Below are 16,669 nucleotides of genomic sequence, written 5' to 3' on the forward strand. Positions count from 1 at the left end.
TGCGAAACAAATGCGGCATCTTAAGCTGGAATGGTATCTCGGCTGTCACTCACTCTCAGAACAACAATTTCTACATCAAAGTGTGTTTTTATCGCTTTATCTGCTGATGCAAGAAGATGGATTCACTCCCATGTGTCTGTCAATGTCAAATGTAACTGTTGAGCGCTCAGAAGCAAGTAAGTTAAAACAAGTAAATGGTGACATGTAATTTGTGACCTGCACTCAACCACGCCCATGATCTGGATTACGAAACCTTCAACAAACCATCTGAGAAACACAAAAAGTTACAAGTTATTGACCCCAGACTACCCCAACATCTCGTCCATTTTAATGTGCTTATAACGCCTTTTCAGCTTTAAGTTATCTAAGGCGACTTAAATGAAGTGACTGGTTTTAGAGCGGCTGTCGCTCACATACCGTCGTTGCACAGGCCAGATTGAATCAGAGTGATGTGCGCAGGCACCGGGTGCGTGGCGGGGCCGGTAAAAGGTTAACGTGAATATTGATATTAAAGCGATGCTGCTTCATCATGTCTTGTGTGAGCGGGTGAAATGCTCCTTAAAGGTCATCCCTGTTCTCCTTTCTCTCCCTACAGAGTTCCACTCACTCGCTGTCAGGCCGCGGCTACTCGGTAAGTGACATTTTCATGCTTCATAGCTTTACGGCAGAATTACAATCTCCAACGACCCGCTTTATGGCCCCGGCGCTCGACATTTTAATTATGTTAAATAGAGTAATGGAGAAATCATGATATTAGGAACATTAATTCTGGCTGACTGACTGATTAAATTGCGGGAAGGTGTCCTGCGCTACCTTGGCGAAAAGAGCCCCGTTTTATTGGCATCGATCAGCGCCGTCCGTTGGTGCTGCAATTTGGCTGTCAGAGTTTTATATCCTTCTCCAGACTGTCTATGGAGGATCCTTTCGCTTGCGTATCTGACAATATGCCTAAAAGCCTTTTGCTTTCGAAGCTATAAATACAATTACTCACCACCACAGAAATGCCGGTATCAGGAGGATCCCTAGCAGTTAAAAGTGGCTTGAGATTTGTTGGAACTGACTATGCATTTAGTGAGATGTTTTTATACAGTGAGGCGTGCACAGGAGCGCTGCTGGAGGTAAATGTGTCCGAACGGAAGATTTAGCGACGCCTAAGAGAACATCAGCCCAATCCTTTCAAACTTACACGAGCTCGCGAAATTGTCAAAGCGCGACTATTTTTATCCCTTGAAAGCATCTGTTGCCTTGCCCTAGTGCGTTCTCAAACCGTAAATGTGTGCTCTTCCCCTCCCATTGTTTCTACGACGTGTCTAGTCCCTGGGTAATACAGACAGCGGTCGTCCTTTATGTCCTTTTCTTAAAGGGGAACTCATAAGAGGAACATTCTTTAAAGTGTGCTACTTTTAGCTGATGAGTGGCATATGGCATTTCTCATTGTGGCTTGGAAGCAATCATCCCAACAAACAAAACAACTATAAATGGTTTGTCATCCTTAATCTGCCTCAAAGGACTGCAGTTAAAGCACTGAAGAAAGCTTAACTTCAAAAGACATTGATCTCCGTGCAATCTTGTTTTTTTTATTATTTTGTTTTAATAGAACATGTCACATTCCTATTCCCCAGTGGCCTCATACTCACAGATGGATGAAAACAAACAAGACCTTCCAAAAAAGCTTGTGGAGCCCTTTGGCTCGAGCTGTCAGTTTGAGTCGGCAGGGAACGAGGCCTCTCTTCATTTGAAAGGAAGGAGGAGGGAGCTAGATAGAGAGAAAGGGCAGGAATGGAGGTGGTGTTGGTGGTGTGGGAGGCAGGGGCATTGTGCGAGCAAAGGAAAGTCCGGTAACAAGGGCAGGAAGTTTCATGTTGTCTGGCTCCCCTCTCTGGCTGTCCGATGGTGCTATCTGCAGAGTTTATAGCCTCCAGCCATCTCCTGGGTACTGAGCTCTGACTCTCAATCTGCTCTGCTGCTGGGTCTGCTTGATTTCTGGGGGCTGCTTATCTGTGAGTTCTTCAGGCTTTACAGTATGATGGTTTTAAAGGGGGTGGTGGGTGCATCGGATAGGGGGTCGGTTGGGCTCCAGGGAAGTGCCAGGCAGAGGCTGAGCAGATATAGGAGGGGTAGTCGGGCGAGGAGAACACCAGAGGCTAGCCGCGTTTTGGCTGGTGGAAGAGGAAGAGCGAGGCTACGTATGTGGGTGGAGGGCTGGTTGTAGGTTGGGGGAGGGGGTCAACGAGGCGGGCGCAAAGGCGCAGCCAGTGCCACGGGCCTCCGATAGCGTGGACGTGTTATCTGATGATTGGCCTCTGGCATTGATTATCGTCTGCTTCTTTGGTTCTCCACAAACAATAAAAATCACGCTGGTGGACGGGGGCTGATTTTCTGTCACAATGCACTAAGATTTAAAAAAGCGAAATTTTTCCTGACAGATTGTTTTCCACTTCTATGGGAGATAACGCCTCCTCTTGTTTATGCTTCCATATGTCTCGTTTCTTATGGTGCCTGCCAGGCTTGAATGGCCTCATTTGAATGGTTTCCACAAGAATGTCAAGTTTCCCTTCTTTAGCGGCAAACTTATGAAAAAGGGGAAATTGGAGGCACCAGAGTGTTTTACACGTGGCTAATACATTTAGACTGTGTTAAAATGCGTTGCATATAGTGGATACAAGGAAGCACAGAAACACTAAAACTAATTGTTTTAGAGTTTCCTCATATATAACTCATACAGATACAGAAAACTAGTTAAAGTTTTGACCTAAATTTAATTATTTTTTTAGCCCTGCATCAGTTAACTGCTGTAATATAATAAACATATACTGAACCACATCCCATCATGGTTGGTATCTTGTTGTTATTGTCTTGAAGATCTGCTATCACTGAACTTTTCAGTTTTATAATGAACTGTCATGTAAATAAAACAAAAAAATATATACAATACACACACAAACAAACATAAGCGTAAAATTTATTTCATCTTAAATGTAAGTTTTAATTGAATTGAGTCTTGTTAATGTGATATCGGTTGGTAGGTTACTGCAAACTACCTTGAGTTCATAACTTAGTGTGTTCTTCCAGTCGAGGGCATTACAATCACTTCCCTTCACCCGTCCCTCACCGACCCTTCATCCTCCCATTCAGAGGTAAGGACTGTTCTCTGAAGCGTTGAGTCCAGCGCTGATATGTGGCAGCAGGACTGAACCTCGCTATCTAGCTCTCTGTGTGGAAGACTGGATATGGAATTGTTTATCAAGCCAGCTCTCCTGTCTGCTTTGTGCTGGCTTCATTATAGCCCCAGCTATGTTTGGGAGACAATATCTGTGCCTTGTTTCCTGTGCTGCTACCTGTTTGTTGTTCCAGTGGAGATGGATCTGGGCTCTGGCGATTTATCATCCTCTCAGGGGCTCTTTGATAAAGAACCCAACATTCCCCTCTGTGCCTGGGAGATATGTGCTGCAAAAGACAGAAAATGTCAAAAAAAAAAAGCTCTCCGCAACTATCTGCTCGCACCGCCACTACCCCTGGGCTGGATATATTGTATAGAAGGGAAGATGTTTTAGTTAAGTGAAAAGGACAACACACCGCCCTTTCCTTTCAGATGAAGTGATTGAGCTTCAGACTCCCACCCCCCATCGTCTGAAACCACCCAAGGCCAAGCTATGGCTCATGTTTTCATGCACGATAAAAGCATAGAGCTCCGTCTGTGACAGTATAATCTGACTAGTCTGTTTTGGGAGGGTTTATCTCTGCGATGTCTAAGTCAGACCTTAGCCCGAGTGTTTGGGTTGAACAAGAGTGCTCGGAGCTCTCAGACACACCCGTTCTTCATTTCCCCTGCTCGGGTTGTCATAATCACGTTTAACGCTAAATGAGTCTACACTCTAAACAGAACCGTCTCGGAGTCATGTGTGCATTCTTAAACAGCCTTGTTTTAATTGATTTGGCATTCGCAAACCTCCACATTGCGGCAAATTCACTTCCTTGTCTGAGTGACGAGGCTTTTCGCAAGATCTTGATCAAATACAAGGATTATGTCACTTAATTATAATAGAAGCCATTAAAAGCTTCACGCTTTATTTAACAAAGCGACACTGATTCACTGGATTAAATTTTAAACAGAGCAACTGAAAGGAAATTGAGTGTAAATTATATCTTACACTAATTTTTGTTGTTCCTACAGCATGGCTTCTTCCCCTGCAGTAGACAGCATCTCTCAGCTGCCTCTGTGCGACGGTGTCAGCGACTGTCTCCTTGCCTCGCCATTTCCCTCTCACTCCGCTGACGTTCAGTGTTGTGTGCAGGTGTCTCTCTACAACCGACTCTGCACATGGTGAAAATTAGTGAAGGAAACCAAGAGCCCAGCAGGAGTGGGCTGGGGCCCTGACATTGTCCTGGCCTTAGGGTGGGGCACTGCCTGTCAGGGTCCTCTCTATGAGCGCTGTCTGCCTTAAAAAACCTATTTGTTTATCCCCGTGTGCGGTCCGGCTTCAGATCCTGGGCCCTGCTGCTCTTTGTGCACCGGGGACCTAGGCTGTTGCCGCTAGCAACAGATAAAAATTGCTGTTAACCACAGCAGGGCCCACAACACATCAATCAACGGGTCTGCAGATAAAGGCTGCAGGCTACTGGGGCCCCGGCTGAATGGCGCGGTTGAAAATCCTTTTCCAGTGGCTGAGCACACAGAGCTCTGATGTTAGAGGCCTGACATTATTCAGAGTTGAGGAGGGAAACTTCATTTTCACCAATGCAGCTCGGGCTTTGTTCTAATGGAGATGCATTAGAACGGCAAACACAAATGGGTCTCTGGGAGCGGTCATTTGAATAAAAAGGGGACACTGTGAATTAGTGTCAACCGGGCCTCAAAAAAAAAAAAAAAAAAAAACAGTGCCAGCATAGTTCAGTTGTTCTAAATGAACTCTTAATTGCTTTTGCCACTTGGCTTTACTCTTAAGACTGCTTAAAAGCTGGGACGTTCAGCTTCACTGCGTTCCACATGCCCCGTTTGTTAAGACTGAATTGAGATCAATGACTGGAAATTACGAGAAGCTATACCCCAATGGCCTAAGCTGGCATTGGTACAAATTCTTTTTTTTTTTTTCCACCGGAGGTGACTTTAATGGTTCATCCTAACCTTTTTCAGTCTAGTTCCACCACAGTTAAAACTAATGCATGGTGATGACTTTGGTGCCGTGTAATAAAAAAGAACAATACTGATCTTTTCTTATATTAAATCCACTTAATGTATTCCCAGACGAAGCTCTATGCTATCTCCCCTGTTGGAGTTAGGCCAAATGAAACACTGGCTCTCATGGGTAAAAGCATTACTTTTATCCCCCTAAGCCCAACCTTGATTATCATCATTCTTAGTTTGTCCTGGATGCACTGTCCCCTAACTCACATTTGCCCCCACTTTAAACAAATAGCCCTATAATGTAACAATCAAACAATGCTCAGAGGATTTGTTTACTGCAGCCTTTCTCCCCATTAAGTTTCACGGACACTGTAGACAAATAAAGTGGTAATTCCACTTTATCATATGTTACATATACCACAATCAAGCAGCAATTACATGCTCCTTCCATTTGTAAGAGCTCCCAGTGCCGACATGGATGTTTTAATGAGGGCTGTAATGAACGCTCAGGGTGTTTGGCAAGTCTCCGAGATGTTGCTGGGGCTTTTATGGCTCCCCATTATAACGTACAATTTGCATCAGCAAATTACAATGCTCCATATCATTATCCTGCGCCAAGGCCCGATCATAAATTAGAGCTCCAATTACAAACATCTATCTGGGAACGGGGAATGAATACGATGGCAGCCCCCCAGAAGCGAGCAGGAGGGAGAGAAAGCCTCCTGTGGATTGCGGGATGAGACTTCCATAGAGGTGTGATATTCTCATAAACCATCCTTATGGGGAATTCATGCTTCCAAAAGAAATAGACCATTTTGGGTGTGGGGAGAACGTCTGCTTTTTCTGTTTTGGCAGTTCCATATGTCATATTTCACGGCACACTGTGCTCTGAACTTTTTGGTGTTTTAATCACCATCCGTCTGCTAAACATAACACCCGCTGATTTCGGTGGCTGACTGTTTCACACTTCTCATTCAAATCTACGTAAGCCCGTCCATTCAGCTGTGCAGAGGAAGGCTCTCGTCTATTGTGTCTCGTTCGGAACACGCCGTGTCTCTGACCCTTTCAATCTCCTTCCGTCTGGCTTTCTCTCCCACTCCCATTCAACTTTATTATCCACTGGAGGGAGCATAATAAATCATAGGGACTTATCACAGTGGAGATTATTAATTTAACATCTCAACTGTTATCAGTCTGTATCTGTATTTAAAAACGGCGCTGCGGCATTTCTGTGTATCGCGGCTGATATGGAGGACCCGCACAGCGGTGGTCGTGGGGGAAAACGCGCGGCGCCGTACCTGTGTTGCCTGTAATCTGTGACCTGTGGCCAAATCTTGCATGGAAAGGTAGAACAAAGGGCATACTCCAACGGATAGCTGCAGGCGCCGAGCAGAAACCACCTCAACTGATGAGACAAAAGGCCTGCGGGTCTCCCACAAACCCACAAGAGCTCCCGAATGCTGCACAAACAAAGCCTGAAATTAAGAGGAGCCAGAGGCAGGCCCAGTTCTACAGCAGAGCTAAAGGGTTCCTTTTTCATGGACTCGGTGGATTTTCGGTACGCCGTCGTAATAGGGCAGACAAACGAAACAACACGTCGCCATTTTCGGTGACGGATTTTGAGAAGGCAGGTTTCTCATCCCTTTTTCTCTTCTCTTTTCTTCCCTCCCTGCAATCACACGTACCGCACTTTGTGGACTAATTTTAAACGTTCAGCGAACCTCCTCTCGTGGCGTTTAGATGGTGTCAGATGATGTTTAATTCATAGTTTATTTTGCATTCTAACCTTTCAAGTCTGTAGGATCATACGCGTCTATCTTTGCTCTTTGTTTGCAAAGCCAAAGCGCGGAGAATGTCGAGTTTGAGAGGTCACGAGATGAAGAGACTGTATTCCACATTCACAAACACCCCCTGGCAATTATTATTGCTATCTTTAATGTTTCTATGAATCCATTAAGGTTTAACCCACCAGAACCCCCCCTCCCCACCCGCCCCTCCACCTCTACCTATGTGAGTACCGTTTCTGAAACCTGTACAAAAAAAGTTATACAAAGTAGGTCACGTACTGCCACTCGTCTTCTAATCACTCAATAAAAAGAACACGATCCCCCTCCATCGGAGCCCCTCAGCCTTGCTCCTGGGACTTCAGTGAGCAACACACACTCATTTGATTTCTTTGGCATGTGCTTTCTCCATCTCCTTTCTCTCTCTCTCTCTCTTTACACCCCCCTTTTTACTTTGCTCAACGTGTACCTGACAGTACACAAGCAACACCTACCTTGCCTCCAACTTCACCACGCACACACGCACCACTCCTCCTCCCCTTGCGTGTCTCTCGCTGTCTCTCCGTCTCTCTCAGTGGAGAGGGTGTCTGACAGTAACAGCAGGTAAGGTATAAGATTACAGGAGAAGCAGGGGCAATTATACCTCCAGCTGATGCTGGTGTGTTTATGAGGAGAGTAACTGTTAATGACAGTGTTGTGGTTTCTCCAGAGGCCGGAGCACAGCTTAGGGAAACCTGCTGTTTTTGTCAGCCTAGCTTCCTTCTATGTTATTGTAGATTCGTTTTTTTTTTTTTCTTCTTCTTTCTGTCTGCCCATCAGATTTTTGTTCTTTCTCTTTCTCTCTCCCACGCTTTGCCAACGCTCGGTGCCTTCAGTTTTGGAGGTGTGCCTCCAAGTTGCCCTTCCTATTTTGCACTTTCAAACACAGGTGCAGATTTCCTGTAAAATGCTCAGCTACCATGTGGTTGCTAACTGGATTGCGAACCAAAAAGAGTGGTTTCTTAAGGTCATGGCAGCTTGAGTTGATAAAGGATATTGGTGAAAACAGACACACACACGCACACACGAGCTGGAGTTTGCAAATGTTCAGGTCTGTCAGCAGGGTTTTGGCTGCCTTGCCACTTCCCCCCTACGTGCTTTCACACACGGAAGGCAGATCGCTGCGATTGGAGAGGAGTTTGTGTTTAGATAAAGCAGCTTAATCATAATTGCACACGGTCCCAGCAAGAGGATCAGCTCTCCTAGAGACACAGCGGAAATATCATGTATCACCACCGTGTTTTTTTGTTGTTTTTTTTTTGTTTTTTTACAGTACAAACATATTTTTATGTCACTGCAACTTTTGCTGATGTGTGAAAATAAAACAGAAAAGTAGAAATTAGTGTCATGGTAACTTGTGTTAATCCAGTTTACATTTAAACGTGCCGTGTGGCCTTAATTCACAGTTGTTATTTGCTCACTTATGTACGTGCCAGATGGTGCTGAGGCACTATTTGTCTTTTGATTCCTCCGAGGCTGCACCTGTTGGGAGAGTCTGTCTGTTTAACTGTGCCCTCCGACATGTGAAAACTGACCCCCCGTTGCAGAGCTTACAGAGTAGCTGCCATTTGCTTAACTTTCTCCTCTCTTCCGCGCTCCGCTCGTTTGGTTTCGTAGTGTTTCAGATACGACGCTCTTTCACCGCAGCGTCGGTTTCTTTGCATGTCGTTCTCAGTGAGGAAATGATATTTTTTCCACCGCGTCTGAGATTTTCTGCATTCACTTGCTAGATGTGTCACCTACTGTTAAAACTAAATAGTACAATGCATGTTCCATGTGCGGGCCATAAGCCGGTTAGTGTTTAGTATTTGCCACTTAAAAATGGACGACTGGCCACAGTTGGCCCAGAGGCCACGGTTTGGACACCCTTGCCCTATGCCGTTTTTTTTTATGTTATTCACTCTGCTATGGCCCTTATGCCGGCGGAGTCAAAACACCCCTTGAACCCACCGCAGGCCCAGGTGGAGTTATGTTGTAATAGTCTTAGCTCAACAGCGAGCCTCTTACTCACTGTTAATTATTTCAGTCTTTGGAATGAAGGTTATTCTACCCGTCGCCACTGTGGACAGAGGAGCCCACTAAATGCCAGAAAATGGAAATGAATACCACGCTCGCCCTGCAGTCTTCTGCCCACCGCTATCCACACTCCAGACCCCGCGCTCGGTGCCTTCAGCGTGTGGTTGGCCTTGGCCCCGATCACACCGGGGCACATGGGAGATTAACTGGGCTGGCTTACTCACTCAGCAGGTTCCCCGACTCCCCTCCACTCATCCCGGCCCAATCTGCCAGCTAACCTCCTGCTCCGCCGAGCCATGGCAGCAGGGCACCACCAGCCCGTCCCGCCTTCATTACGCCTGCCAGATGGGCTGAGAATTAGATTCGAACTCCCACTATGGAAGGAGGGAGTGGAGAGAGATTGAAGAGGGAGGAAGGGAGAGAGGTGGCGGAGGAAAAGGGAGGAGGGAAGAAAGTTGTGGGGGGAAGAAAGTAATGGTTTTTGTTTTCATTTATGTTGCAAGTTATTACATTTTAATGTAACACCCCTGGGACCTGGCAGCATTAAATGCCTGTTCTTGAATAATCAACACTAACTGCAAGCAAATGCTGGGGAGAAATGAAATTAGCGAGCGCAGCAATTTGGCATAGTGATTATCGGCTCCTTGGAGGCACTTCCTGATGATTTAAGAATGCTAACATTTAAGCAAGTCAGATCTCATTACTCTTCAAGGTTAAATCGAGCTGTGTCGGAGGGGAGGCAGATGCCTGATTGGAAATAGTGCTTCCGTGTCTCTCTGTCTCTCTTCATTTCTCTTTCTTCATGCTGATGTTTCTCACTTATCCAGCCGCTTAGTGCAGGCGGAAAAGTCTCAAGGCTAAAATCTGTCAGACCCTGATGACACCTTTTGCCAGCTCTTAATTAGATCAGCAATACTCGCTTTCCAAGGTATAATTTGTCCTTTGCCGGGGAACATCGTCCTGCGAGCGCCACCGCGCTAACCGCCTTAGAATGTCCGTGCACCACACATTTCCTTTCACATGGATACATCCACTAAATTCCCAGCCCCTGGAAGAGCGGAAGGAAATCGGTAGCTTTTTGAATTACACCAAAGTAAAGCGTTTATTACTGTTCAGGCTGCACCACAAATGTTCTTTTATACTGTATATTCCTCTGCTATTCTAGCTCATTCTACGGAGGCAGAAACGATTTTCAAAGCAATTTCAGCCTTGGCATCTTCTGGTCCAGTGTTTACCTCAGCCAGCCATACACATCTGTTCTCCACACAAACTTGATCCAATTAGGTGACACCAGACAATGGCTTTCTCCTCCACAAGCCCAGCACAGCGCCAGGGCTCCCGAACAATACGGAAGTGTTTTTTTCTTCCATTACGGGGCGTCAGATCCTTTTTTTACGGTGTTTACCTGACGTCGATATGTCAGCCCCTGTTTCCAAAAGGGGTCTCAGCTGGGGAAGTGATAGGCGATGAGGATAATGATGTGAGTGGGAGCAGCGTGGCGGATGCAGATGCATTTTACCGTGTTGCGAATCCCTCCCTCCGCCACGCCGCACCCCACGAAGTTGAGGGACAGATGGGTCGGACTTTTTATCTCGGCTTTCTAAATTCCAGTGAAATCAAAACGTTTTTCACCGCAGAGATGAGATTTATTTAAAGCAAGGCAGCGACAACAAAGCTTCTTTGGGGAATATGTCTATTAGTTTTTCCAAGCTGTTGTTTTCTCATGCAGGGGGGGAAATCATTGCAAGTCAAATGTAATCATTCCACCGTTGGGTTATGCTCCGTCTCGAATAATAATAATATTAGTTTGGTCGCTTGCTTTGTTACATCAGGCTTGTAATTTGAATTTCTGAGACACGAGTAAGAAGGCTGATGTTAATCACAACCAATCACTGATGTTATCTTCTCTTTTTTTCTTGTTTACAACAGCTTTATCTTTTGGCACATCTTGAAATTTGGCACCCCGAATTCATTATCTACACTGTTTCATGTAGTCAACAAATATGGCATCTGCAATGTGGGATTCTGTTTCCTCCTACTTACATGCTGCGTGCACTCTACTGCGTCTGATGTCTCTGCATCACATTTCATCTTTGTTGTGGCCAAAAGGATTTCTGGATTGCAGCAGGGTTACCCCAGGAATGAGGGAAAAAGCCTCTAAATTGTAACCAGGCATTTCCACATGAAACATTCATGCTTAAGTATGATTAGCAGAGATTAAGGTGGGTTTGTTTTGCCTCTTAGAAGGCCCCGTGACAATTTGGAAATGGATTGCGAGCAGCTTTTGCAAGCACAGCCCTCTTAATCCTGTGCCAAGAGTTCTCACCCACCTTTGCGGAGTTATTTACATTAAAGTTCTCACGTCAGCTCTGGAGCCAAGGGCCTAGAGGTGCTGTGTGTTGCTGCCTAAACCTCAAAGTAGTATTGGAAGGATGGGAAATATTATGTTAAATATTTCCAAGACTTTTAATGGAACATGTTTTGCAAAGAGAAAGATTTATCAGTTCCACTTGAGGGGCTTCTCAGTGGGTATTAGTAGACAAAAAAAAAAAAAAAATTGTGTTGCATTAAGTTCAGAGAGACCGTGCCCATTGTAATGGAAGCAGCATCGTGTACGTTTTTTTCAATTTCCGAGACTGAACGCTCAAATCAAATAGTGGTCCGTTATCCCAGCCAGTGATGTGTATCCATTTCCCGGTTCAAGCCATTCTGCTATCATGTATCCCATTTCCATACTGTCTTCCTATCATGTATATGAGATAGAGCCCTCCCATGTGCTGGATGATGTGATCCCCAGATAGATTCATTCATACATAATGATAAAAGATGGGTTTGGACAGGGCTACTTATTTGACAATCATTGAAGTGCCACTGTGATGGATGGCGAGGAGGACCTCCACCCCTCTCCCCTCCCACCCCATAACCGTGGCTCCCTCTACTGATCCCACCTTATTTATTTTTCGCTGGCCTGGCTCAAGGTCTCGTCTGACTTTAAAAGAGAAATATCAAATTGAATTAAAATTGCTCGCTCACCCAAAACAGAGGCCCGTGCGCCTTAAAAGTCACACATCTGTTCCCACAATTCATTGTTGCGAAGTCAATCCCCGCCCATCCCCCCTCTCTGGGCGCGTGGTAATGTGAATTATTCATGCCAGCGGGGCCACGGCGTGCTTCATCATGTTAAAGTGCCCATGACATTACTGATGGAGCCACCGATGCCCCCGCACTGCCGTTATGCTAATGCGTTTGGAAGGAGGAAAGAAAAGACATGGCAGCACCTCCAGGGATCAGGGGGACAAGCGCAGATCGCCTACTAGAAATTAGAACTTGAAAGTCTAGTCCCAGTCCAATCACAAATGAAGCTTAAAGGTAGTGAACCAGGAAACGTAGCGCTTTTGCCATTTCACAGAGCCCTCGCAATTAAAGTAATAGGACCACGTGACCAATTCGTGGCTTCAGTGTTGGGTTGTCGAACAATAAACCACAAAGTTCTGAGTTCAAGTTTGAGGACTGAGTCAGGATGCCCAAAAGAACAGTTTTTGAACAATTAAAATGTAACTGCGATATTATGACAAAATATGCCACTTTCACACTGCAGATAGCACATTGCCACAGGATTTTCTGACTAGGATCGACCCAACTTGGTGGGCACTAATGGGCCTTCACATTGCCGGCAGAGCTGTGTGCCTGTGTTTTTTCCTCCCTCTCATACGTCATTGCGTTGACGACGTCATCATTAGACATTTACGTTCACCAGAATACTGCAGGGTAAACAATGGGCAGCATGGACGTCAGCGAGTCCAATGTTAGCACTGCTGTTCCGTGGATTGCAGTTTTCTATACAAACTCAGCTATGGTTAATGGCTCATGTGACTGATTCACATATGCGTGTAGCTACACTTTATTTGATTGAAAAAAAATCTCCACCCTTCAGAGGTCGGTCTCAGGAAGATCCACAGGAAGACTGATCTTATGGGAGCAGACCAAAACTTTGCTCTGTTTTGAGATCTGAGTGAGCAGCTGTCATACTCCTGGAGCTTCCCCAATGACAGCTCGACAGACTGCCCAGTGACAAAATCTGAACCCTTCATACAGTTACATCAACGTCATCAAGTAATTTAGCAGGACAACGCGAGCCGAGCTGAGCCGAGCTGCTAAACTCCCAGGTCGCTCGAAGGGTCTTTTGACCTGAGAAGAAATGCCGCAGCAACCCTTTCACTCTGCCAAAAATATCCACAGCAGCCTGGGACAACGCAATATTTTCGTGCAGTATGAAAGAGGCTGTAGTGACTAGCTATTTTCTTGGTGAATTATTGTTAACATGTTGTGTTTTAAACTCATATTGCTAATTTATATGTAATGTCAGTGGTCTGGAAAGTAACAGATGCTGTGTTTTCTGTTGCTAAAAGAAACTGTCACAATGATTCATATGCCTTTTGAGGGTGTTTTCGAAACGCACATGAAAAGATTCTTGTTTTTTTTGGGTTTTTTTTACACATACGCACACTCATAAATGTGGAGCTGATGAACAAGTGGATGAGTTTCACCCTTTCCTTTCACCGCCCACATTTTACCAGCTCGTGCTGAGATTCAAAGTTTCTGATCAGTCCCTTCTTCTCGGCTGGATTACCTTTTTGCCTGCCAAGTGAGTGCTTCTCAGAAGCACCCATGGGATTACTTCGTGTTAGTGTGTGTCTGTGCCAGGTCCTCTAATAATTGGCTGTATTTATTGGAACCCCGAAATTTAATCTGCCAGCTCAAAGAATTAACTTTGATGAAGATATTGAACGGAGAGCATCAGTTTATCTTACAGAATAATGTACTTGCAGTGAATGGTGCTGCAGTAAACATAATGTGAGCCCGGAAAGACAGGCCACCATTCAGCTCCACTTTTTGTCCTTCAGGTGCGTGTATTCATGCCTTGAATTGATAGGGATTTCTAAGCCAGCATATTATCGCATCTTGCATCTTTTTTCCATACCTGCTTTGCAGATTCATACAAATGGAGGCCTCGCTCTAAGTGTTATTTCTTGGTTCTGTAAATCAATCTCGCAATGAGCCGGCGTAGTCTGGCTATGCCGGTATGCAAAGTAAACAAGCACAGAGAAGGGAGGAAGCAGAGAGAAGAGGTTGAACAGGGTATGAAAGTACGTATTTCCACTGTCAGTTTGTGTTAAACCGGTCTCAGATATGCTCTTTGTGAAGCTTTTCTCGCCTTTTCAGAAACCGCCCGCGCGTCTGTAAAGGTGCTGGGCAAGATGAGCACAACTGATACTGTGGTTCCCACACGCCTTGCCTTCTGAAATTTCACAACCGATAGCGGTTAGTGACAGAGGGGGCCCCGGCTGAATCTTACCTGATTAAAAAAAAAAAAAAAAAAAAACTAAAGCGAGAGAGGCAGTGAGAAAGAGTTGAGGCAAGTTGAGCAAAAAACTAACAAGAACCAGCAGGTCTCTGAGGTTGTGTCTAGGTTTCAGTTGACACATCTCTGGCTGCCCCTGAGTGCACCACGCTCTCCACAAACGAGTGGGTTGAGTCAAGGCTGTCGGATTACAAACCGCACTAGCATTGCTTTATCTACTGATTGCAATTTTGAGACGCACGATCTGAGAGTATGATTACAGCTTTTTCTCACCTTTTCTGTATCTTCATAGTAAACACGCTCAACACCTAAACTGACTATTCCGTTACATACACACATACTGAACACAAATATTTTATCATCGTGTGCCTTCCGTGATGGCACTACTGCGAGGGCTAAAAGATGAGCCCGGCTCCACGTAGGCAGGAGATCTGGCCCCAAAATAGCCAAGTTGCGCGGCTCTTGGGAGCTACTATGCTGAAAGTGAACTGCTGAACGAGATGCTATCGCAGCCAAGCAGCCTCTCTCTCTGCTGAGAAAAGGAAGAAGGGAGGAAGGAAGGCAGTAGATGTCATCATCCTGTTTGTTCTCATTCCAACGTAGCCCGGCATGATTATTGTCTTTATCTCCGATTATCTCTGATTTAATGTGCTCCAATTCATTGCTGTCATTCAAGCCGAGGTGATATGACAGAGTGTTGATAACTAAATACCAAAGCGTTTTGGCTTGCTCAATGACACAAGTGAAATGCGGCCAAGTCACATGCCGCATGCTTTGAATGCGAACTGTTGCCAAAAAAAAAAAAAAAGCGCTCAACCCAGAAGTGTATTCACATTTTACGAACACTATAATTGGATTTTTCCTTTCAAATTTCGCTGTATTGACACATGTCACGAAAGGTCTGCCCAAATCTCCCATCCTCCCATTAGAGATGCTTGTTAGCGGACCTGCCATCTAGGCCCTTATCGCTTCCGTCACAATCTATTACACTGACTGGGAACCTACGCATCTCATAACTGGCACCAAATATTGGCTTTGCTGATAAGTTCTGGAAAAAAAAAAAATGCCACATTAATGATGAGAAAAATAAACAGGAGGCTTGTCGGCAGGATGTGGGTGGCTGTCCCATGGGAGAGGAATCTCGGGGATATAGAAATAGTAACAGCATCACCCAACAGGGGTTCCACCACCTCCCCCTCACAGTCTTTCCTATACTACCAGTGCCTTGCAGCTATCGAAGCACTTGCGCGGCTGTAGTAAGACAGCAAAGTTTTCATTTACCATCTACAAAGATCCCACTCCGAAAGCGAGCCTTCAGGGTAATGTTAGGTCTTTTCATAAGTTACAAAGATGTAATTAGACAAATTAGCTCAGCAGACACTCGGGTTGCGTTTTTTTAATGGCTGCGTGTTGCCTAGGTTGGTAATTAGCAGGCAGCCGCTGCTCCAAAATCACACATTGCACCCGAGGCCTTGCATCCGTAACCTGACAACCAGTAGCGGCACGGTAATGAAGGCTTATGTATCCCACAGGCTTGGGTTGTCTCACTTGCCAACCAGGTTTGATGTTGGAATTCACGCTAAGTCACTGTGCAAATACCTTGTTTATTCCCGTGTATCATTTTCTTCCAGGTTGAGCATGTCGTCCTTTTGGCGCGGTGATGTATTCAAATCAAACTGATGTGTTTTTGCCTCAGAGGCGCAGACTTTCATTTGAGCCAATCACCTTTATGGCTCAATTCATCAGGGCCGTGGTCTACGTGTCCAGGTCTCTTGTTGTGAGTAGCACCCGAGGAGCCGATCAGGCATTTCCACACAGCCAGCTCCTCTCACACTTTTAATGACTTGCCGATGGTGATTTTTACCGAGCGCCTGTTTTTTTATTAACTCGGAATAAATTCCACCTCTCTCTCTGACACTAGACATTCTCTTTAAATTGGATCGAGGGGGCTGAATGCCAAATCGGAAATGACCGAGCAAAATGCACATGAACTTGCGCAATAATTTATTTATCTGTTTACTGTATGTGTCCATATTAAATTCGTGACACCCGCTTCTTTCCCCCCACAAATGTGAAGTTGGGAGCTTCCACAGTTACAATGAGTCGACATATACAGCAGGAAATTGATTTTCTCTCGGTTTTCCATTCGTTTGTATACAAACTCAAGGCGTTTATCTGGAACGATATCACAGCCAGGTGCTTTCAGTAGGTGCAAATTGAGTGTGTTATAGTTCATTCCATTCAACAGTAATCCCCACATTTAGTCTGGTGCAATCAACTGTGATTCTATATAACTGCCAATCATGACCTAGACAGAGGAAACCTATAAGATATATTTTGAAA

At 45.2% G+C, this 16,669-nt stretch overlaps 1 protein-coding gene across 11 annotated transcripts in view; it reads left to right on the plus strand.

Moving 5' to 3' along the window:
* fbrsl1 (fibrosin-like 1) overlaps positions 1–16,669 on the plus strand; it is a 255,188-nt gene that overhangs the window by 110,655 nt on the left and 127,864 nt on the right. For all 11 annotated transcript variants that reach the window (XM_047591773.1, XM_047591768.1, XM_047591770.1 and 8 more), the window contains exon 4: positions 596–631. In XM_047591773.1, coding sequence (XP_047447729.1) covers positions 596–631 — 36 coding nt within the window. The remainder of the gene's footprint in view (positions 1–595; positions 632–16,669) is intronic.

Source organism: Mugil cephalus, chromosome 8 (assembly GCF_022458985.1).
Source record: "Mugil cephalus isolate CIBA_MC_2020 chromosome 8, CIBA_Mcephalus_1.1, whole genome shotgun sequence".
NCBI lineage: Eukaryota > Metazoa > Chordata > Actinopteri > Mugiliformes > Mugilidae > Mugil > Mugil cephalus.